At 38.9% G+C, this 24,345-nt stretch overlaps 1 protein-coding gene across 2 annotated transcripts in view; it reads left to right on the top strand.

Annotated features, from left to right (window-relative positions):
• The window catches only part of LOC132855390 (uncharacterized), a 62,183-nt gene extending 43,353 nt beyond the window's left edge, over positions 1-18,830 (top strand). Inside the window, exons 9-12 of one of the 2 annotated variants that reach the window (XM_060884290.1) lie at positions 4,823-4,981; positions 5,877-6,024; positions 9,643-9,777; positions 18,262-18,830. In XM_060884290.1, coding sequence (XP_060740273.1) covers positions 4,823-4,981; positions 5,877-6,024; positions 9,643-9,777; positions 18,262-18,743 — 924 coding nt within the window. In that variant the 3' untranslated portion in view covers positions 18,744-18,830. The remainder of the gene's footprint in view (positions 1-4,822; positions 4,982-5,876; positions 6,025-9,642; positions 9,778-18,261) is intronic. The other variant, XM_060884291.1, reaches the window with a different exon arrangement.
• Positions 18,831-24,345: the final 5,515 nt, after the last annotated feature.

Here is a 24,345-nt window from a genome sequence, read left to right as displayed (position 1 = left end):
CTGAATGGGTGTCTGCTGATAAACTTTTAGCCATAAAGCATTCTGGGAGAAACACTGCATTGTTTTACATTCCACACATTTAACACTGTAAATAGCAGTGCTAACCCTACTTAACCCATTTGTGTGAGTTAACCCACTTGTGAAATGTAGCGCTATGCTGGGTAAAGAAGTAGCGGTGTTTTAAATGAAGATAAGCACAATGAGAAAAGCTTTTGTAAGACTGGACATGGTGTGGGTAAATTAAAATGACCACAGGGCAAGTATTAAATGTGTGAAAACAAAATGAAAAAAAAAAAATAAAAAATTGCTTCTCAAAATGATTACAAATGAAAATACTTGTCACAGTATTTTATCCACACTTTAATTTTATTCATATTGTATATAAACAGTTTGAAGTTTCTCAACACCTTTAATCTGAGATATTTTATTGTTTATACATGTAGCAAGTTGGAGATTTTTCTGGGATGATCTTAGAGATCCAAACTTTCCTTTGCTATTGAGATCATAAGCAAGACATACTGAAGTATTTTATTTTCTTCCTACTTTGAAAGTAATGTTATAATAATAATAATCGATACAGTTGGCACTTAGCTGCATATCCTCTGGGATTGCCCAGATGTCTCTAACCTTTGTTCTCATGTGGCAGTATTTCTTGAGGATATTTTGGAGTTTCCAGTCCCTAAATCACTTACCTTACACTTAAAAGATTCATCATTTAGTATTTGCACTTACTTGGCTTCTAAGAAAGTTATATTTGCAGGATTAACTGCTGCAAAAAACCCATAATGCACTCTTCACCTGGAACCCCTTCAATAAAAAAAAAATAATAATAATGGTATAATTATTTCAAAGATATTGTTCTTATAGAGAGCTCATTGGCTGTCATCTATAATGCACAAAGCTCAACTCGAGACATTTGAGTTAAAGTTATTGCTGAATTTTTGATATTTTCCTTAGGTCTAGCACATAATCTAAAAGGGTCTTAACAACAAAACTAATATCGTTGTATCTATCGTATATATTCGTTTATTTATTTTTGTTTCAAAGCTTTGGCAGTTGTATATAGTTTAAAAATAATGTTTGTTATATATACTTGAATTTGCAATTACTACAACAAATGCAACAAAGTAAAGTGTACATCTTGTGTTAAAACTGAATAATAAAAAGTTGATCACAAAAAAAAAATAAATAATAGAAACTACGCCTAAACTAGATGGTTTGCAAACCGGGAACTGTATAATAAATGGTAGATTTGCAATGGAAAAAAAAACTGGCAAGCAGTTAAAAATAGTGTTATTACGTCACTTGGTGTCTCAGTGCGATGGACACAGCGAGTGTTGAGCAGAACAATGGACTGATTGATTTGGATTTGTAATCCTGCGGCAGCTGTATCCTCTTGCTGCCAACCTAGCTCGCCGAGCCAAAAAACCTCACACTCACATGAGACGATCATTATAAATCCCAAACACTTGAGCTACTTTAACCATAAATATCCCCACCCCCTTCTTTATAAATCCCTTGTTTTAATGAACCGGATTTTCTCCAAGTGGAGGTTTAGGCTGTAGAGCAGACACCTTATCTGTCAAAAGAGATCAAAGTAGCTCAGAAGATCAGAACTAAGCAAGCTTTACTGGTGCACCCAGCATTTAATTAGGTCCTAATTGGCTGACAGGTAAACGGACCTGGTGTGCAGGTGTAAACAAGCTGGTGTACAGTCCGTCCACCAACAGGGACATCTCGAAAGGGGAGGACAAAGAAGCTGTTATTATGGGCAGGGTGATGAAATTATGATAATAAATGCATAAACAGCAAAACGAGGAATGAATTTTGAAAGGCTGTTGGAATCTCATTTCTCCAGGCTGAAAGCGGGAGAAAAAAAGAGTTCACTAAGCTGTGAGACCTGACATGAACACTGTGATACCTGTGACAGGTCCTGTTATTGTCATATCTTGTGACTTTCTTTTTTTTTTCCTCCCTGAAGCTGCAGTTTATCATATTAATAGACTTGGAGATGCATGTCTGAGTATTCAGCAGTGGCTTGTGCATGATTCAGGAGCTGGAGGTACAAAGCAGAGTTTATAGCTTGCCGTTTATAGCTTGCTATTCTAGACAGAAAATTATTGAATCCGGTGGGACATTTGTGGTGCTTAAATCCATTATTCATGGTAGTCAAGTTTAAAAAAAAAATGTATAAAACATTTACCCTGAGTGTTGGTGCAATTTTATTATAACAAACTGTTAACTTTTCTTAGAAGTCAGTCTGTCAGGATCAGTTTCCGAAAGTTAACGAGTCCCTCCTAGAGCTCGGCTTAGACAACAAATATGACTTGTAAAAACACAAACAATCAAATGGATTAAATAATTCCAAGACTTTGTGCCCATTTTGCTGATAACTGCTCAAGTTGGCTGGCACAATTGTGCTACTTCCAATTTCCATTACTACATGCAGGCAGCTTTGTAGGGGGAAGAATTATCTTCCAGTAAATAATTGTTTTTGCTTGTCACTGACATCATCAGAGGCATATCATTTGTATGCTTAATCAGTGTTTTTCACCTGGAGACATTAGAATAATGTAAAAATAAAAGACATATAACTGAATCTTGAAAAGCACTGTTGTGCCTGTATGTTTTTTTTTTTTTATAATAAAAGCTAAGTAAAAATACCACAAGCAGCTTTCCGTGTAGAAGATACACCCTCCATGGTAGCACTCCGTCATCAAGGAAAAGTTCAGTACCATACCTTTATTTCTGAGAATATCTGACAATAGACCTCCAGCTAGATCATAAAAAACAATGGAAAACGATTTATCTGTCTCATTCTTTGTATTCAGTGGTCAGATGATGGTAAAAAAGATTAGACAGCTTTAAGTACATGAAAAAACAAGCTTAGTTTATAGCAACATATGTCCTATATGTATGTAGGAAATGTAAGGATTTGAAGATTTTTCTTAAATATCAGCAACAAAATTGTCTGGTGCTAAGGTGTTAAATATTATCTTATCAATTAAAACCTTTATATTCTCCTCTCTATATGTGATAAATATTCTCTACTTATTTATAGGCCCAAACCTTTATAAAACCAAGTTCTACCAAACGTCATACTTCGCTTATTTTCACAACAAGCTAACGTTTTATTTTTCGTATCTTTAATTTGATATTTGTACATTTTCCTGTTTTGACTTCTTTTTGTTTCCCACCTGGATAACGTAAGGGGATACAAGCAGCAGATAAGCTGATTGACAGCTTCATTTGCATGCTGTGTTGTTGAGTGGCACTCCCATCAGGTGGTAAGGTAACGGTGAAGGGATCCCAGAGAGACGCTCATGCCTCGTGCAATGTAAATGTACGGCTAAATCTTGTCATAGCAATGGATGGTGTTTATTCACGTCCCGCTAAACAGCCTGAGGCCCTGTTAGTGCTCTGTTACTGTAAACAGTGAAGGAACAGGCTTTTAACCCTCACCTCTGCTACATTCATCCACACAAATGATCAGACTGCTGAGGCATTTCGCTGACAGATTCCTCATATGACTAAGCCTCATAGAACCTGATTTACAGACAGAGCGATGACCTTTCCATAAGACGTGGAGCAACTCTACTTTATATATGATTCTCCATTCACACTACATTATGTGTATCCAGTCTGCCAAGGAACAATTTCCATAGAAACCGTACATGTCAAATCTGTTTTTAGTCTATTTTTTTCTGTTTATATGACACAAACAGTTGTGAAGTATTTCACTTCATGTCATACTGTGTATGGTTGTACACAGTATACATTATAATACAAATACATTTTTAATCGGAATCGGCTTGTCCGTGCACAAATACACCACCATATGCATAACTACATGTCTGCGTTGACGGCATTCAAATTCATCCCCCTGTTGTATGATCAGGGTGTGTGTGGTTTTCTACACAGCAGTGTCAGGTTGTGTTATATAAAAACATCACATGCATGAATCTCATCCAAGAATAAAATACCATAATATGCACCAAAAGGCTTCTGTTGGCTCCCTGTTTTGATGCATTCAGTGGTGTCCATGAGCAGGAGCTGATAAGATCTCTCGCAGCACAACTCTCTTCATTATTGAATAATTCATCAAAGTAAATGTGTCAGATGAGGACCTGAACCGGCCCGCTGTCTCGTTTTTCCAAGGACTAAGCAGATTCACTTGACTTGCCCAAAGATATAGTGTTTCCTGATGCTTTGTGATCAGGAGGTAAAGTAGACAGATTACTGTCAGCAGGCAGAGTTTGGTGGTTTTATTCTTAGCAGATTTGAAACAGAGTAAAAATAATACAGAAATATATTCAAAGCCAAAGTATATTCTAATACAGTATGTTTGTGTGATGGAGTGTATTGAGTCTACTGTTTGAGTGTATTGAATGGATCACCAGTAGATAACATGTAGGATTAGAATTCTGGATGTGAATCTGGCTTCCCAAATCACAATCATGTCATGCTTTATATTTAAAATGAGCCTTTTTTTTGCAGTCACCTTCTATAAAAGAAACCATTAACAATGCACATTGAGAAATAAATCCAAATATAAAAGGTCTTTTGGATCTTTATTGTTGCTGCTGTTTCATAAGAATTTAGAGTCATTTATTAATGGCAAGAAGAAATTTGTTGATTCTAGCTTTCTGCTCTCTTCTTATGTGATGGAAAACTGTCAACCAGTGTGCAGATAGTTCTGAATGCAGTTATGTTTTACTACATTGTTTTATAATCTCCCAGCAGAAAAGCTACTCAATCAGCCCCTTTAGGAAGAAATGTCCTGGCTAACAGTCTAGAGCTCACTGTGACTGTGTGTTTGCAGGCCAACCCAGAGCAGTGGGTAATTCGGGAGCTGGAGGTGGAGAATATCCTGGCAGCGCTGCCAGCTTTTCCCCGAGGAGCACCCCTCCAGCGGGCGAGGCGCGCCGCCCAGGCCCTGAGCCGAGCCGCCAATTACTCAGTACTGATGGCCCAACAGCAGGTGCGTGTGCTTAGAGAAAGAAAAGAAAGAAAGAGGGAGACTCACTCACAGCTGTATTGGCTCGTCTGTGTTTGTCTGTCTCTTTCTCTCTCCTCTGCAGCCAGCAGGGTGGTCGTGGTCATGCTTTTGTGTCAGTTATCCTTGTTAATTCCTGTCTTTTTTCCCCCCATCTTTTTTTTCATATCTTCTGTTTCCTGTTCTCACTGCCAAGCCCATGCTCATGCCTCCTCTTTGTGGTAATCTACCCCGCTCTGTATGCTAACAGTCTGTCAATGCCAATCAATATTTCATACTAAAATAACCTGACCGGGGCGTTCCTGTCTAAACCTCTTCTGCTTCAACCTCAGGGGTCATCAAACTGTTATTTCAGGCAAAGAGTCCTGATTGTACCTCCCTATTGTAGCACAAAAGGGCTAAGCTATGAATCATTCATGATACACTCTGCCTGACCAGGAGAAACACAATGATTAATGCAACACTTGTTGTGACGCCTCTCTACAGTCAGGCGCAGCATTGCCCAGGCGCCTTCTGACTCAGGGTTATGGGCCCATTATGCATTTTTAAAGACCTGGCATTTGTGAGGAAATACACACTTATAAGAAGGCCATTTCACTTTATCTGTGTGTTATACACTGTGTTCATGAGTTATACACAACCGTTAGACACTGTATTCATGAGATGTCTTGATTGGCTTTCCTCGAGGCTGGATCATTCTAGGTTAAGATCTTTACCTTTTGAACAAGTCTCTTTAAATGTGCTTCGAGATATTTGCTAGAACACAAAACTTTAAAGTAGGATCTGCTTTTTCAGTAAAAGCCATCTTCTCCAAACAACATCTGGCCCTTTGGCTTGTTATTGGAGATGCGTATTTTTGTCTTCTCTTCTGGGGATGTAGGTGGAAGCTCTTCAGGCTGAGTTGGACTTCCACAGAAGCTTGTACAGCCTGCAGGTCCGGACCATAGAGGAGCTTGTCCAGGGAATCCGACAGGCTTATCGAGCATTCCAGGAGAACATCTCTCAGAGTCTGTGTGTTCCACTGCAAGGTACATTTTCAAAACAATTTGAAGAGGGCCATGTGTTTTGTTTTGCAGTGGAAATAACTCTCTCTTTACTGCGGTTGAATTGGTTTGATCTAAGCTTCAACCTTCAAACATCAAGTTCATTAATGTAACATGAATTAAGAACTAGTCTATTATTAAACAGTTTAACTTTCAACGTAACATGTTGCTGTATAAACTTGCTCTACTCTCTCTCACTTGCTCTCTACTCTCACTATCCATTTTACTTGAAATTATACCAGAGTGTCATTGAATTCCCAAATCTCATTAGTCAGAAATTGTTCATTACAGTTTTCTAGAACAGCTGCTCTAACAGTCGTGCTGAGTGCTAGCAAATCACAGCTTTAGATTAATGTGTTCAGTATCATTTCTATAGTTACAGCTCATTCACAGATACTTCTGTGGCAGATGTTCCTCATAATCTGAGATAAATAATAAACCAAAAATATATGTGCATAATTGTTTAATATGTTGAAGCTTTCTGTAGTAGCTTTTATGGATTGAGTCTCCAGTGACAGTGCAATGGAAAATGGGCACTGATTACGTCCAGATTGCTCTACAAACATATATATCAATGCTGCAACACTCTTACACTTCAGGGCATTCTGTTATTAGAAATAATCATCTTTATTATGGGGTGAAAACATTAACTTTGCTTTGTACTGGAACTCATACCATCATACCACCTGGTTGTTGATACTTTTTTTTTGTGTTTTATACCTTATATAGTCCATGATGTTAAAATGAAATGAACAATTTATACTGTGTGCTGCTGGTGTACAGACCAAATAAAAATGCACTTTTGTACACAATCCATATGACCTCAATTAACTACCACAGAGCTGTATTTTGGTGCATTAATACAACAATCAGTGTCAGGCTCCATTCAGAACTCAAATCAGTAATGGCATCAGAAAGCTATCACAGGCTTCTGGAGTGTGGAATAAGGTGACCAGAGTGACAACTAGCACCTTCTTCAACCATTTGGTGTTTTTACAGAGCAGATAGTACAAAATGGCACCAAGCACCTAACAGCAAACAGGTGATTATTGGCCCATTTTGCTTCACACAAAGTGCTTTTCTAAGCAGTCGAATAATTTGCCTATATGGATGCGCCATTTAATTTGAAAAAAGAAGCAGGATAAAAACAGCATTTGGCAGAAGATCCCGGTGCATCATCTCAGCCTGAACATTTTCTGGAAAGAGTAATTGTGTCTACCTGCAGCCCGCAAACATGCAATTCCAGACATCAGCTATTTCTGCTTAGAACAAACCGCATAATCAGGACACTGCTGTTTGATAATATTGATCCTGCTGACTGTGGAAATGGGGAAGGATGGGTTTTTATTTTATCAGACAATTGCTTGAATGAATATATAAAATCCCTGAAAAAACACACACACACACACGCACACCTATACATACATACTGATAGAGAGAGAGTAAGAGAGAGAGAGAGAGAGAGAGAGAGATAGTAGTAATAGGGTATCTCAAGTGCATTCTCTACACCTGACCATTTTCATCTGCAGCTCAAATGAATACTGTGAGTAGTTTTGCATGTAGTGTTTTGTGTGTGTTTGTGTTTTGGCTTGTGTGAGTGTCTGCAGCAGTACATAAGAACAGCTACTTTAGAAGAAGTCACTCAAGAAGTGATGAAAACAAAGTACTGGTGAGGAGAGGCAGGCATGCATTCCAAAGTGTGTCTATCTAGATGTGTGTGTGTTTGTGTTTATATAGATGTGCGTGTGAGAGTATGTGTGCGTGTGTATAGATGTGTCTATATGCAGGTGTGTGTGTCTGTAGATGTTTGTATATTGAATCTCGCACCTGAAGATGCATTTGTTTTTGGAATAGAGCATATATAGCCTGGTGCTTGTTCTCTCCATTTCACTGGCACACATAACTCCTCATTAAAAGCCTAATGCTGGACCTCCTGCTTTGTCTCAGCATAATGTAGAGCATTATTTCCCCAGTTCAGTCCCCCATATGGTCAACAGTTCTGCTGTGTTACAGATTGCATCACACCTGGAGCTAGCAATCAAACTGAATATTTTGTGTGTGCGTGTGTGTGAGATTTTGTGTGAGTGTGTTTGATTGTATGTTTGCGTGTGTGTGTGCGTGCGTGTGTGTGTGTGTGTGTGACTTTGTGTGAGTGTGTTTGATTGTGTGTGTGTGTGTGAGAGAGAGAGAGAGAGAAAGAGAGAGTGTAAATGTTTGATTGTATGTGTGTAAGTGTATGTGTTTGATTGTGTATGTGTGTTTAGACAGACATTACATGCTAAAAGCCAAAAGAATTTACAATAAGTGAATTTGCACACAACCAGATTCTCTGGAAAATTCCTTCAGTGATTTGAGTGAATCACAAACAAACTGACAAACTGTCACATGACAAACTCTCATGGTTGCCGTGTTACACTGAACAATTAACACAATATATACTTTTCATTAAAGTCAGCAGAGTGAGTCAAAACCCTAGCAAGCATCTAATGATGAGAATCATGTTCAGTATTAAAAACAAAAAACGATGTGTCTAATTTCTGCATTCTGTAAACATTTATCCATAACCGCTGTGTTGATGAACAAATCAGTCTTTTATCTCATGTATATATAGTTCCTCTCATAATTAGACTTACTTTTTTATGTTTAAATGTTAATGTTCCAAGCATGTGGTCTGTCAGCATTTTGTCATCTGTTTAGTGAGGCCATTCAGGAACTGAGACAGAGCAAAACATGTGGACTGTCTGGATTTCCTGAGGCTTGGCTTGGGGAAACACAGCTGTAAGACTTGTGAGGTCACCACAGATCTGCTCTTGCTGTGCATGGTGCATACCAGAGCTCTGGATCATCATTATACAAGGGGATACAGAGGCTTTAACATTTTACATATCATGAAAACGCATGAGAACACATTCCCTTCCGTTTTTAAAGACAGATATCTAACATTATTTTTCACTAAACATGGCTAAGAACTGTCTAATTTCCCGATACAGAAGCCATCTGACCCGCCATAGACTTCTTTGCACAGCTTGCAAGATTATTTTGTTTAGTAACTGCTTTGGAAAAAAAAAACTGGGATACTGTAAGTAACTATAACTGAGACTTTCCATACAGATACATATATTTGTATAAAGAGAACTATAGAAAGCTTGCAGCCAGAAAAATCCTGAATTGCCTCACCAAGTGGCAGGGACAAAGAGACCACAAGCTTGGAAGCAACACTAACTTAAAATAAAAAATGAAAGTTTAACTAAAAAGAAGGCCGAAACACAATAAATTTCCCTTTAAAGCATAATGTTTCTGTAATATAATGAACCTCTTTTTAAGTCCACATTCAGCAGTGATTAAATTCAAGCAGTTCCGGTGTATTAAGACATAATCAGTACTACAGTCTATGATGTGCGTTTTTAAACATCACTGGTGTCTCTGTGTAATGTTCATCTTGCTCAACGCTCTTCACATAGAATTGCAAATATTCTAGCTCCTCTGTGTTTTGAGCTGAATTAGCCATGCACATCTGAGCCATTCTGTTTGATACGACAGGCTCTTTCACCCCTTTTTTCTCACTTCTTTCTCTCTTTTTTTTTTCCTTCCATTTTATCCCAGATGTCCTTTCATGTTATGAGGATCTGAGGAGCACAGCGTCAGAGGCTGCACTTCACCGCTTCCTGTCAGCTTTTAAGAGCAACTTGGCACAGATACGAGAGGCGGTGGATGCCTTCGGCCCTTCAAAGAGTGAAGGTGGATCAATGCCTGTCTCAGACTCTATCTCTTCGTCTCTCTCTCTCTCTTGCTCTCTCTCTTTCACTGTTGAACTGAAATCTACTTTCTATGCCTCAATCAGTTTGTGATCCTGGGGCCTGTTAAGCATTTAAATTATTCATAATGTCCTAGAAAATTCCCACAGTTATCCCAGTACTGCAGTTTGTCATACAGTTGAGTAAAGCTGAATACTTTTTTTTTTTAATACAGTAGAGACTTGATTGTAAATGTTTGGATGCCTTCACTTCAAAATGATGAAACCATCACCATTTTTCTTCCACTCTGGCTGTGTCTCTGCATCTGTTTCTTCCATTGCAGAATGATGACTTTCACTGCTGGTAACGACATCACTAAACACACTCTTGTCATCTCCTTGTTCAGCTTCAGGAAAGATCTGAAAATAACTGCTGAATTTGACTCAATGTAATATTTAGTATGTACAAACTAACAGGTTTTTAATACAACAGAAGGATGCAAACTTTTATATTAAACTCAAGTTACCTATCATACAAAATCACCTTCACCAAATAGTAGGCTACAGTCCATCTGAACAGTTAATTGTTTTTCTTTCCTTACATTTCTCATCCTTTCAGCTCTACCAGTTAGGCTATAAACAATCCTGCTTAGAAACCTATATTTTTCATCTTAATACACCAAATAGTATTCATCAGGAGTTTACAGAATTAAACTAAAGTGAATTCAAGCCCAAATGAATAAATGTCATTATTCACTATTTTCAGTTCCTTTACTTTTTGTCATGTTCAGTCTTTGTACTTGTCAATATTCTGGCTCCTAATCAGGACAGGAATACAACACCAGGTTTGATTCAGTGAAAATGAGCAGATGGAAGAAAAGCCTTACAGCCTAGGTGTGGCTTTGAATCGCTGTATTTATTTTAAAATGTGTAATGTTTAATACACTGCTGTCTGCTCCACTCCTGTCCTGCAACTCGTTCCTGCCAGAATCTTCCCGGTCCGAATACAAACCCCTTGTATTTTTCCGTTGCAAACACAGACAACAGCTGTTAAAGGAATTGCACATGCTTTCACACAGAGAGGGGAAAAAGATTCTGGCAGGTGGGGTTTTTTTTCCCACCCCCTTGAAACCCGCCAACGCTTTCACTAATTTAGTTGCTCCAGTTTCAGCTGTCAAGTTGCATGCAGTATTAACAGATTCGTTAATCCAGCGCTGGAATATCAGAGTGTAATTCACAAGTTTATTATGGTTAGAAGTGGAAAACACTGCAAAAGAACATATTGTATGAATAGAAACGTAAAATATTTAGTTTTTTTCCTCCATGTAATACCAGGGGGGAAAAAAGTGAGTTTAATGACTCATTTGCTTAATGTCTACCATGGAAAATGAGGGAAAATAGAATTGGTACAAAAATACTTAATAATTTGAGGGGAAATTACCTTTAAGTAAAGAAAACAAAGAACTTTAATTTAGACAAGACGACATTAAGGGTGTGTGTGTTAGGTTTTACAGAGGTGTTTTTACAGAGGTGTAAGGTAACCTGGTAGATTGCTGGTAACCTGTTGTCCATTTTTCTTTCTTTATCTCCCAGGATCATCTGCTGCCATCTTTAAATCTGTCGGTTTTCAAGAAGTAATACACACGTTATCTAAACGGTTGCTCATGATGCAACATCGTATTATCAGCTAGCTCTAATTGTTGTTTAAACCATCAGTACACTTCTCAGAGCAGAAAAGTCAGTGTAAGAGAAACACCCCATGTAACGTCTGTAACTTCTATTCTCTGAATGTTTTTTTTACTGATTACTGTGCTGCTTCTGAGTGCTCCAGACTGGTATATAGCCCAGATTACACAGGAGTGCAAAAATGCAGCACTTTCCTGTGAGTGTGGGAGTAGAGGAGAAGGTGAGAGTGTGGGTGTGAATGAGGGGGGAGACAGGGAAATGCGTACCTGTGGGTGGGAGGTGATGAGGCAGTGAGTGTGATCGTACAGAGTGAGTGAGGGAATAAATGAATTAGTGAGGGAGGGAAGGCGAGAAGCAGTGAGTGAGGGAATATATGAGAGTGTGGTGCAGTGAGCAAGAGAGTGAAGCAGTGTGTGAGAGTGAGGCAGTGAGCAAGAGAGCGAAGCAGTGTGTGAGACTGAGGCAGTGAGCAAGAGAGCGAAGTAGTGTGTGAGCGAGAGGCAGTGAGCAAGAGAGCGAAGTAGTGTGTGAGACTGAGGCAGTGAGCAAGAGCGCGAAGTAGAGTGTGAGAGTGAGGCAGTGAGCAAGAGAGCGAAGTAGAGTGGGAGACTGAGGCAGTGAGCAAGAGAGTGAAGTAGTGTGTGAGAGTGAGGCAGTGAGCAGGAGAGTGAGGCAAAACATGAGTTAATGAGCGAGAGAGTGAGGCCATGAGCGAGAGAGTGGGGCAGTGAGCAGAAGAGTGAGGTAGTGAGTGAGGCAGTGGCGAGGCAGAACATGAGGCAGTGATCGAGAGAGTGAGGCTGTGTGTGAGAGAGTAAGGCAGTGAGCGAGAGAGTGATCATGAGAGTGAAGTAGTGTGGGAAAGTGAGGCAGCATGTGAGAGAATTGAGGCAGTGAGTAAGGCAATGAGTGAAAGAAGGATAGTGTCAGTATGAGGTAGTGAGTGAGTGAGAGAAGGATTGTGGGAGAAAGTAATGCAGGGAGGCTGGTGTACTGGTGTGACTCAACAAAAAGCTAACACGTGTGAGAGGGTGTGGTGTGGTGTGAACATAAACAGGCACCTTGTGTTACTGTGTGATTATGTGAAAGTGTGTAGTGATGTGTAATAGCTTGGTATTGTATGGTGAAAGAGTGTGTGTGTATGTGTGTGTGTGTGTGTAGAAAGGAAGTCCTTTATTTGTATGTAGGCATGACCAAATATCTCCATAAGGATAGACATATAATTTTTTTAAACAAAAAAATATTTTATTTCAATATTTTAATTTGGTTACTGCAATTACAGTTAGGATTAGCTTTAGGTGTTGAACACTATTACTTAGCAGCCGGCAAAAGAAAGAATGTGTATACGTATATGGTGTGTGTGTGTGTGTGTGTGTGTGTGTTTGAAAGAGAGAGAGAGAATGTGTATAAGTATGTATATGTGTGTGTGTGTGTGTGTGTGTGTGTGTGTGTGGGCACCACAGTTGGCCCTGGTGTGTGGTTCTGCGAGTGTGTGAGTCACTTCTCCATGCTCTGTGTTGGTGTGTGGTTATGGGTGTGTGACAGACATGGACTGCAGCCCAGACCTCCCCGTGTAGGAGCCCGTGGCAGTGCAAGCCTGATTAGACTCCACTCAGCAGACTTGAGTGTTGACATCAGCCCTTAATAACCACCCACACAGACACACACACACACACACACACACACACACACACACTCTATTACTGCATACTCTTGGATAATAAATGTGACACCCAGGGTTGTGTGACGGTGCTTGTGGCTGCACCTGTCACAAATGTCCCACGCTGTAGCCTGCATACTATAAAGCTCTAAAGTTCACACTTCAACTCATGTTTCTCTACTTTTCCTCTGCTGAATTTAGAGGACATGGTGATAGAGTGCAATGTCCATGGACTCAAATAAATTTACTGGAATTAAGTCACTATTGAAGTGTTCATAGAGCTACAGGACATCTCCAGAAACATTTAGGAATTCTTGTTCCATTGTCCCAAGTGAGCATAAAGTGGGAATTGGTCAGAAAGTTAGACTGATTTTCTGATGTGAACCTGGCAAAGAATTTCGAGAATACTATACCAGAGCCAATGAAAGTGAATAAATAAAATAAATAAGAATAATTGTTTTTAAACCTGAACCAGTGCAGCTTTTCTGTGGCAGATCCTTTGCTCCTGCTTTTCCAATCACATGCATTTCTGTAAATTATTTATCAGGCCAGAGAGCAGCTACAGGGTTGGAGCTAATTGTAATTGTTTAGAAAGCGGCGAACTCCTTGATTCTCGTCGATTTTTCCATTTTTATTTATTTCTTTTTCCTGACAACATGCCGTGTTTAACGAGAAGTGAACAAAAACAGAAGGTTTAAAAACAAGTTCAGTAGCAGTAGCTACTAGCAGTAGCAGTAATAGGAAAAGCCATGAGAAACAAAACCAATCAAATAAATTGACCGTATTATATATGTAAATAAACGAAGAACTAATTGTTAAGAATTTAAAAAGGTAACCGTTGCAACTTTTAGTCACATTAGTGATGTTTATAGACAAAGAAACAAGCAACAAGAAACAAGCCGTGCGTTAGACTGTCAACACTTTGCTTATGCAGAAATAAAGAAATAAATATTATAAGAGGCTCCTTTTGTCCAGAGATCATGCTCTCTGATGGACAGAGCTCTGTGCTCTTCAGAAACTATACATTTTTATTAGGTGTCATGGCTTCCTTGCACTTAAATACTGGAAAAATTGTTGAAATAGATTTTTGCAGCCATGTATTTGTGTTTAACATTTTTAAGCTGAATGTATCATGAATATTACTTTAGGTTGATCCTCTCCTGTAAAACTGCTTATTTCTCTGAAAGGTTCTTCAAAAATAAAGATTATTATATTTCTACCATAGCCATGCGAAAGCCATCTGAAACACAAGCCATTGCCCTGCTTCACTTTCTTCCATCCCAAACACTGGAATGAACAACCTTCATCAGCTTTCCAACTCAAACACCTCTGTTTCTCTCTCTGCACCATTCCAGCTTTTCCTTAGGTGGCCCTGGTTCCTCAGGGCTCTGTCTATGTGTGTGTGTGTGTGGTGTGTGTGTGTGTGTGTGTGTGTGTGTGTGTGTGGTCTTCAGCGAGGCAGCCGCTAACCGCCCCAAGCTTTTCCTTTGCTGCTTCTCCCTTACACCTCTCTTTCAGCCTCTCTCTCTGTAAATCTATCTATTGCTCTATTTCTCACCCCTGGTGCCAAGCGCTCAGTCGTTCTCTGCAAAACTGCTCTGACTGGAGACACCGACGGCAAATATTTACACAACGAGCTGGTGGAATGCCGGCTTTTCATGGCCTGACGTGGTTGTGCAGAAAGGGAGCATCGTTGCATTCAATCATCCCTATAATGTTGCCTTTCAAATATTTATGCGGCCTTATGGAGGAGCATCTCTTTAGTCTGGCAAATAAAAGCGAGAGCATGGCATCCAACTGCTGGCTTCAGTTACACCAGGAAAGAATGTGAAGGGAATATTTCAGATCGAATTTTAGTATTCTGTGCTTTCATTTATACTCACAATCGACTCAATGAATCATCTTCATCAAGTAGAAGTTTAGCAGATCCTCCACTTCATGCTGCCTATTAGCTGTGTTAGCTAGATAACTGCTTTATGGGGCAAAAGTTTATCTTGGCAGCAAGTATTTTTAACATAATCATAAGTTAGCTGATGTTAGTTCCCTTTCCAAAAAAGAGGGTATTTTCCCTCTAATGAAACACCCTGGGATCTTTTATCCACCTGGATTTATCCACACACTCTCATCAGCTGCTTTAACAGCTAGTAGAAACCCATTATCTGCTCTTTTCCCAGTCTTCAGCTTTCTAGATGTGGTTGAGTCTATACTCATGTTAGCTTCATATTCATGTTCTTGGCTAACAGGACTGAAACCTGATGTGGTCTTCTGCTGTTGTAGCTAATCCACCTCAAGGTTCAATGTGTTTTGCATGTATACTGAGATGATTTTCTGCTCAGCACAGATGCAAAAAGCGCTGAAGAATCTTCAGCTCAAACCGATCTTCTCTCATAATCAGATTGTTTCTGGAGCACAGAACACAAGAACTGCGCACTTGATGTTTTAACCCCATTCTTTATAAACTTTACCTTCTGCTGTATATGTGCATGTGTATTATCTGAAATACTCTACCTCTTCTGGCACCAACAATCATTCTTTGCTACAAGGAAGGGAACAGGGAAGGTCAAGATGCATCAAGACTCTTCTGTTCTGGTACAATTGTGTGGTGGAATGTACTTCGTCTCTGTGTTCGAACAGCTGAGTCTCTGGTCGTCTTCAAATGACGTCTAAAGACCTACCTTTTCCTGAGATACTTAACCTAACACGTGCTTAATTATTTGTCTGTATGCTCTTGGTGTATAACGTCCCAATAGAGTTGTTAGACTGATGGTGTTCATAGTACTCCATGACCTAGTGAACCAGTATGGATGTATTCATTGATAGAGACTTCAAAAGCACTTCTGTAAGGCTCTCTGGATCAGGGTGTCTGCTAAATGCCATAAATGTAAATGCATTAATGCTGTAAGTTTCTAATATTACATGATGTTTGATATAAACATTAAGTGGAGCTCTTGACCTGATTGGATAACAGGCTTGAATAAGCAGGGGTACAGGTATTCTAAACAAAGTCTATTGTGTCTGCTTTCGAAAAACACTGCTTATTCTCTTCTGAAGTAAAGTGAGAAATGTTGAATTCATTTAAAGCCATCTTTCAACCTTTATTCATGTTGTGCAGTGAAGCCAGTAATACCGTCCCAAATATGGCGAAAGCAACCCAAAAATTGCACAGCTCTGAATCACATGGATATAAAAGGAAGAATAGATAGGTGTCTCTTCTCTTCTGACCTTTAAAATGTCAGCTTCGAGGACTGTTCAAACCTTCATTTATCTGCCCTGACTGTTTCAGAGATATGAAAGTACCTTGGCGAAATACAATTTACTTCACAACAGGATAGAGTCCCGAGCTTTTCATTTCAAAGTGAGCTTCTTATCAGGCTGTGTAACATTTCTATAGAACGCATTGTGCTGTAGGTGACGGCAGCGGCTAGGTTATCACCCAGTACTTTTCCTTTTGTCTTTAGCTTGTTATCACCATATCTGTGCGTGTCAGTCAATCCAAGGACCTGCCCCTGCACCTGCTTATCTCACATAGTAGCTCTGTATAAAGTGTAGAGATGATGTGTTAGGGCACTTAACACCCAGTGAGCTGATACAGACTCACCTAGACTTCATACAGGGCTTAAGAGACCTGTGGAATTCATACCGCTTATGTCATATGAACAGAATGAATAATGGTGATCCTCTCAGTACAGGAACGATCGTATTCTCTTCCACCAGCTCATCTCAAATCAGACAAAGGATCATGGTTGAACGGAAGCATGAATTAAAGCTGGAAAGATGAAGTTGCAAAAATGCATATAATACTGTGAATTAAATAACCTGTTAATGAAGTAAACTGCATGCTACTCTTAAAATATGTGCTTTTGTCCAATACATACCAGTAATTAAATATCTGTTATCTACACTAGTTAGCTAGCTAATTATATATTATTTAAGTAGCAGAAAGTATCAGTTAACTCGATAATGCTAACTCTTTGTGTTAGCTGTGAATCAATCCAATAATAAAAAAATTGGGTGAGGTAAAATCGCTGCCATTTCTGTTTGGAATTTGATAACGCTGTGAAATTTGAAAGGACATTTTTAAAAAAGAACAAATAGGTGATGAAATCTGTGAGATAATTAAGACTGAAATAACTGAAACATTTCAATAAGATGGAGCAGGTTTGCTGTTGTCAATACTACATACAATATATTCATCACACAATGTTAAATACATTTATACTGTGTTTGAATTAGCTAATAATAAATAAAACATTTATCACTCCCATTATCTCACTTTTTACTGCCAGTGAGTTAGGGGGTTTTCCATGCAGAAAAGTTTTTCCTCTGTTGGTCAGGTGACTTTGCTAAAGCCCTCCTGACACATACTTCTCCCCATTTGAACAAACTCTTCATTTATCTTCCCTTCGTTTTTACACTCCCACCTTTTGCTCTGCCTCTCTGCAAGGAAGAGTGTAATGTAAGTTGAATGTAAACTCTGGATTAAGGCTTTCATGCATGCAGAGAGCTAAAGGTCCATGGAGACTCGTATATTACGTGGTTGCACAGCAGGTTTGTTTGGTGTGAGTGAGTGTTTAGTTTCAGAGCAAAGTTATACAAAGCTGCATGGTAACTTTTTTGTGCCAGGGATAGAAATGCTGCTGGTGCTGTAGCACAACTTAGTGTAGTACAGTGATGATGATGATGATGATGATGATGATGATGATGATGATGATAGGATGGTAACAGGCTTTGTTTTGGCCTCAAATGCAGGATGAGTGCACTTTAGTTAAAAATAATTATGAACTAAAATTTAAGAGAGCATTTAATGGCATTTTTACCTCACAGGGTTTTCCAGTGTTTTTAGATTCATATTTCATTTTTAGGCCACAACCACTCTGAGTTTAAATCCAATTAGAAGTACAGATACACAAATTTGGAGATTTAAACAGATACAGACAATATTATTGCATTATACCCCTAATATGGAAGCTTATATATTTAAAATCAGCTTATATTTATAACAAAGTGATTTTTTTAAGGGAATGCGATAAATGATTTGACACAATGCTATGTATATTATTATTATTATTAATTGTATTATTATTATTCATTCGTTTATTTATTTATGTATTTATTTTTAACAATCCTGTGTTTGTGTGTGTAGGAGATGAAGTTCTGGCACAGTATGGTCACGATTTCCTGCACACTGTGGAAAAGCTCCTGAAAGAGTGCACAGAGAAGAGAGAGAAATCAGCAAGTCAGCTGCACTCCCTTCAGCAAGAGCAGCATCAGGCCGTTCAGACCCTGCACGTCCTGCAAGCCCAGAGGAAGGAAGTGAGCAAAGAGAAGGCCCAGCTCCAAGCAGCACGTCCTGGGAATGCTCAGACTCCTGAGACTGAGAGTTCTGCTGCTCGTTCTGGAAGTTCGGGAAAATCCACAGCTGCACCTAAAGATCCATCCGTGGAAGCCGAGCAGAGAAATCGAACAATCCGAAGAGCTCTGTCAGTCCATGTCACCAGAAACAGCTCGTCTCAAGAGAGGGGGGTCAACCAGAGGCCAGGCAGAGAGGAAGATAGGCTGCAGAGGAGGAGTTCTTTCAGGAGCAAGAGCAGGAAGACAGCGGACAGACCTGAGTGGCAGACCTAAACATGTTGAGAGAAAGTCCAACCTCTCTGTTTTCATACTACCCGCCTGTCCTGTGAGAGAGTGAGCGCTTGAAAAGTGAGGTGGTTATGGGGGTACTTCGGGGGTTGGGGGTGGGGGGGTAATGTTATTCCTAATGCCTGTTAGAAAAGCCTCTCTGGCTACACAACCCTAGTGGAAATAAAAGCACTTAAAGAGCCTTATTCCATCAATGTCAAGCAAAGTCCACGTCTATTTCAAGAGGCGAGAGGACAACAAGCCAGGGGGTGTGTTACAGGATCACACACCACTCTGTTTTTATTCACTTCCCTCAAAACACTATCAAGGCAGGTGTGTTTTTTAAAGTTCAACAGGCCCTGCTCTGAGTATAAAGCCCATTTCTATGTGTTGCTTTTGTTTAGATAGGAGTTTCCTCTGTGTTTATTTAAGCCGATATTGTTTTGTAAGGACCTCAAAAATAAAACCAAGCCGGCAAACATGACCAGCAAACATGACCTTGTTAGTTCTTAGTTCGTGCCCCTGATCAGCTGCTTAACATGACGTAATTCTTGTTTCTTCCTTAACAATGCATCACAATAAAAAACAAGTAAAAATGTAGTAATAAGATCATGTCCTGATTTACTCCCCCTCCCATAGCTATCAGTGAGCCTCATTTATTAATTTTTTAATCCTAATCATAACCTCATTATTGTGGTGTGTGTGTGTGTGTGTGTGTTGAACAATGCTGATCACCTATAAATTAACAAACAGTCAGGGTGGCAAATTTTAGCTAATCTGTGTTTCCTGTCCAAAATGTAAAAATTTGTCACATTACAAATAAAAAAAAAAATGCACTCATTTTCATTTCCCGTTATCTTTGATAAATAAGTCATGTCTGTGCGTCCTTGCTGATTCTAGCTTCAGCTACTTCACATTTTCTTTTGTAAAGCGTTGCAATCTCTGAGCTGTTAGATTTGTTTATTGTGCACTTTTGTTGCTTGTTGCCTTTAGTCTACAGGATTCATTGAATATTCATGATGCCTGAATGTTTGTTACTGACACCATTAGCATATTTCTTCCAGATTAGGCCCTCCACCCACAGCAGGTCATGAAAGCGGCCCCCCTTGAGTCCTCCATCTCACGCTTATTCTACCATACAGTATGACATCTCTGCCATTAGACAGCGGCGTCGTTGTCCTCGTTTTTTTCTCCTCCTCTTTTCTCTCACTGCTTCTCTCTCCACACAAAGGTAGTCATGGGACACATTAGTCACCTCCATGCATCTGTCTTCCTCTTTGACGGCTTCGATGCGAAAACAAAAGGCAGAAAGACGGAGCGAGAAGATGAGATAAGACGAGTAAAAAACGAATGGAGTCATTCTTCTTTCTTAGTCCCGCAGCTTTTAGATGGAAAAAGTGCTTTCTCTTAAGTCTTTCCTTTCTAAATTTCAATGTCATGCATTATGCATAAGACGTCCTCCTTCGTACACAAACACTTCAGGGCCTGCTTTTACTTTTTCACTCATGTCGCTCTCCCCTTCTCTCTCTCACTCTCTCTCTCTCTCTCTCTCTTTCTCTCTCTCTATTCAGCTGCTTGACTCTCCTTCCATTCTGCTGGAACATAAATGGCTTGGGATGAGCGATTTCCTCTCTGAACTTTTACTTGATTATTCTGCATTTGTCCTCTATCTTATTTTTTTTTTTTTATACTTATCTTATGCCTTTTTGCCTCACACACATTTGTCACAACGAAAACCCATTTAATAAAAATCTCCCACAGGCCATAAATAGAAAAGGCCAAGAGCATCATCAGCCTCAGTCCATTTCTTGAATTACACAGTTCCAGGATTAAAAACAAAAAATGTTTAATGTGTCTAATCCGGCTCAGGCATGTAAGTGTGATCGGTGACTGGAGCTTTCAGAAGGTAATAATGGATTCCAAATGTGTTGCTTTGAGTTATTTTGCTTCATTTTGGCTGGATTTGTTTAATGGGGATTTTTTTTGACATTATATATTAAAGGTACTGTTTCTTTCAACCTGCTCTCTATCTGTTGTATTTGTTGTATGTGTGATTAGCATGGACAAGAATTTTGATCTGTTTCCCCGGTACTGAGAACACAAGGTGAAACTTGTTGAATCATCGCTTTTGTATTTATAATGCCAGTCTAAGGGCAGGTGCCCAATTTAATTTAGAAATACAGTAACACTTTAAGAGAACATGAATAATCCCACACTAATCCCAGAATTAATACTCACCTAAGTATGATCTAATGTTAAATTATGGGAAATACTAATCATGAACTAATCAAGAGCTAAGCTTAAGCTTGAGTCTTTCATTTATTCATGCGTGAATAACAACCACATTATGTACGTGTCAGTCCATGTTTTGTTAAATGGATTAATTAACACACAGAGCTAAACTCAAACATGCTTGATCTTAGACAAACAGAAACTAATCTTAATATATTAACATTTAAAAATCCAGGTTTCCAATGTTTACAGATAATAGCATCTGCTAAATAAGTCAATTTTACTGTATTAATTTCTCTCTTGGGTAAAGGAGCAGAACTGCGGGTTTTGTCACCCGGAGCACTTACTACAGTTACTTACTAGTACTACAGTGGGATTTGAAGTGGAATGGACGGAGAAATGATGCAAACGAGTTGAGCTCAAGTGTAGGATCAAGGAGGTTTGGTGTAAATTATGAAAGTAATCCAACAACATCAAAAATTATGTTTTGTATGCAGCTGCATATGGCAAATTATATAAACAATTTAAAATGAACTCCGTCCAGGGTGTATCCTGCCTTGATGCCTGATGACGCCTGAGATAGGCACAGGCTCACCGTGACCTGAGGTAGTTCGGATAAGCGGTAGAAAATGAGTGAGTGAGTGAGTGAGAATTTAAAATGATGCAAGTTTATGTTTGAGTGTTAATTAATACATTATCTAACAAATGTGGAGTGAATATTTTCATTTATGCAACTATCCGATCAGCCAATGTTGAGGTAGCATCTCAAATGCATAAAAAGAATGACTCAAAGGGTCAAGAGCATTAGTTCATGTTTACCTGGTCTTCAGCTATCCAGTGTATGTGAGTCTGTGTCCACTGTATCCTCACATTCCTGTTCCTGACTAACACAAGAGGAACCTGATGTGATCTGCTGTTGCTGTTGCTGCTGTAGCTCGTTCCTCTCAAGATCAGACATGTTCCGAGATGCTTTTCTGCTCACAATGTTAATAATGAGTGATTGATTGAGTTACTGTAGCTTTTCTTTCAGCTAGAACCAGTTTGTCTCATCATGAAGGCATTTCTGCCTGCAGAACCAACACTCACTGAAGGTTGTTTTGTTTTTGCACCATTCTTTTTTTTGCGCCATGATTGAGTGATTGAGCTAATTGCATGACTGTACAGGTGTATGGGTGATCCTAATAAAACCTCATCATAAATTATCCCATCTGAAAGGAGTTCTCTGTAAGGACAAAATGTACAGAGCCAGCACGTTATGAATACATCTTTGCTGAATCATTCTTACAGTTATGATTGTTTGTAAAAATATGTATTTCACATCAATGTTGAAAGATTCAACATTGGCTGGCTAAAGATTCTGGCTAAAGATTCAGTTAAAAAGTGATGGAGTATTCCTTGAATATCCTCAGTGTACTAACAACATGTAACAGCACTTTTCCTCTGTTTCCTTATAGCAGGTTGTGACAAAAGTAAATGTGTGCATTCATGCAACGACTGAAGTTTTCTGCCCAGGTTGGAGTGATAAGTGTCCCATCAATTTCCTGCATGCTGTGAGTATGGCCATAAATGTTTCTAATATCCCTTTAAAATTTTCATTTCATTTCATATCAGAGACACCAGCCAGAAAAATACACTGTGCGTAAAACCCAATTACATCACTCATTGTTTCTAGCAGCTTGCTGCTCAGGGAATTATCTTTATCAGTGCCTTCAACTGTCGCATCCTACTAAGAATGCGTTCATGCCCAGAAATCCAGAGTAGATTGGATGGAGGATATGAAGCATACCAGGGGTTTATAAGAATGCTAGAGATAAGTGCACAGGCCTGCAGATCGACCTGGCCCTGTGGCATCTTCAGGGTGATGGGAGTGGATTTGCACTCTAATGAAGCAAATCAAGGGAGAGCAGCGAGGGGAGCTTAATGTAGTCAGGAGTGTGTGTGTGTGTGTGTGTGTGCCACATCAGCTTCATAAATACCAATACAAAGCTGGTTATATTGTTTTTAAAAACCTACCTGAGGGAGAAAACAGCCCCGGAAAATGAAAGATTATGCTTTACAAAGCACGAGATCCAGAGAGTAGGAGAGCTATGGAGAGATTTCATTATTATTTTACAAGCCACCTGCAGGCTGCAAGTCTCTGTACAGTTAACTCTGTTTTATATGACATACTGTAGGAACAATCAATTACAGAGCTTAAACAGTTGAAATAATTATACATGTTATAATGTCTGTAAGAGTCCATTTTAATAAAGGAGCAGGTAATTAGAGTGAACTAACTGGGATAGTTTCACAGGCAGCTCATTTGTGTGTGCAAGGCTTAAGAAATGTGTTGTATTAATGATTTAGGTTTATATCAAGTGAATAAGCACTAAGATAATATTAATAATTTTAACTCTGATATATTGGATATATTTTTTATAATTTTGCTAATCAGTCCATCCAGGATTTTGTGATCCCTGAAATTTGCACTCCCTGATATCTGGAGGAGATTAAAAAATACCTACAGATTTGGGCTGTGACACGTCATGTTGCATCTTCCTCGTTCAGCCAAAATCTCTTCAATTTCACCAATTTGAATAGTTTTTTTTTGGGGGGCTGCATATCCAGTCATATAAATTGTCCTGCTTACATTAGCAGAGCGAAGACTAACTGATGCGATTGTTTTGTTTCCCGTTACAGCACTATAGACTCAGTTCAGACTACAAACTGAATACATGTCTGTGCTGAATTGGACACAGGAAGAGAAACTTTTAACTATTCAGGAATCTTTCAACTTTCTGTTTTAGTCGTCTTCAATGTCGTTAGGTTGTTAAACAGACCAGAGAATACAGATAAAAAAGAAAAATCGATGAAAGTCTTTGAAAACGTTTTCTTTTCTGAAATAATGTCTTTAGCACTGTAGCTGCTCTCCAGTCTTATGAGCTGCAGAATCTATCTAAATACATATAATAATCCCTGGGATAGTTTAGTAATTTTATTGACTTGACTTGAATCTGATTCAAATCTAGCTGTTTTGAAACAAAACAAAAATCTAAACAAATATCAAAAATGGCAAAAAATATTTTTTAACTATGTCCAACCTTTTATGCAACTTTTACAATTTATGCTAATAAGAACAATGTAGCTGGACCATATGCAGCAATACATGCACTTTACCTACAGATAATTACACTGTTGTTTGTTTGGAGTTGAACCTTTGCCAGAACATGATCTGATGTCTGACAAACATGTATAATGCCTTGATACTTGTACATTATCATGATGTGTCAGAGGCCATGACACTCTTATTCGAATGAAATTATTTAACAATGACAAGATGGAATAACTAAATGCTTGGAGAATTGAGAAACTGAGAAAAGCTTTTAACATTCTACTC

This window comes from Tachysurus vachellii, chromosome 12, assembly GCF_030014155.1.
Source record: "Tachysurus vachellii isolate PV-2020 chromosome 12, HZAU_Pvac_v1, whole genome shotgun sequence".
Classification (NCBI taxonomy): domain Eukaryota; kingdom Metazoa; phylum Chordata; class Actinopteri; order Siluriformes; family Bagridae; genus Tachysurus; species Tachysurus vachellii.
Note: the sequence above shows the minus strand (reverse complement) of the source record. Positions and strands in the feature narration are given on the sequence as shown.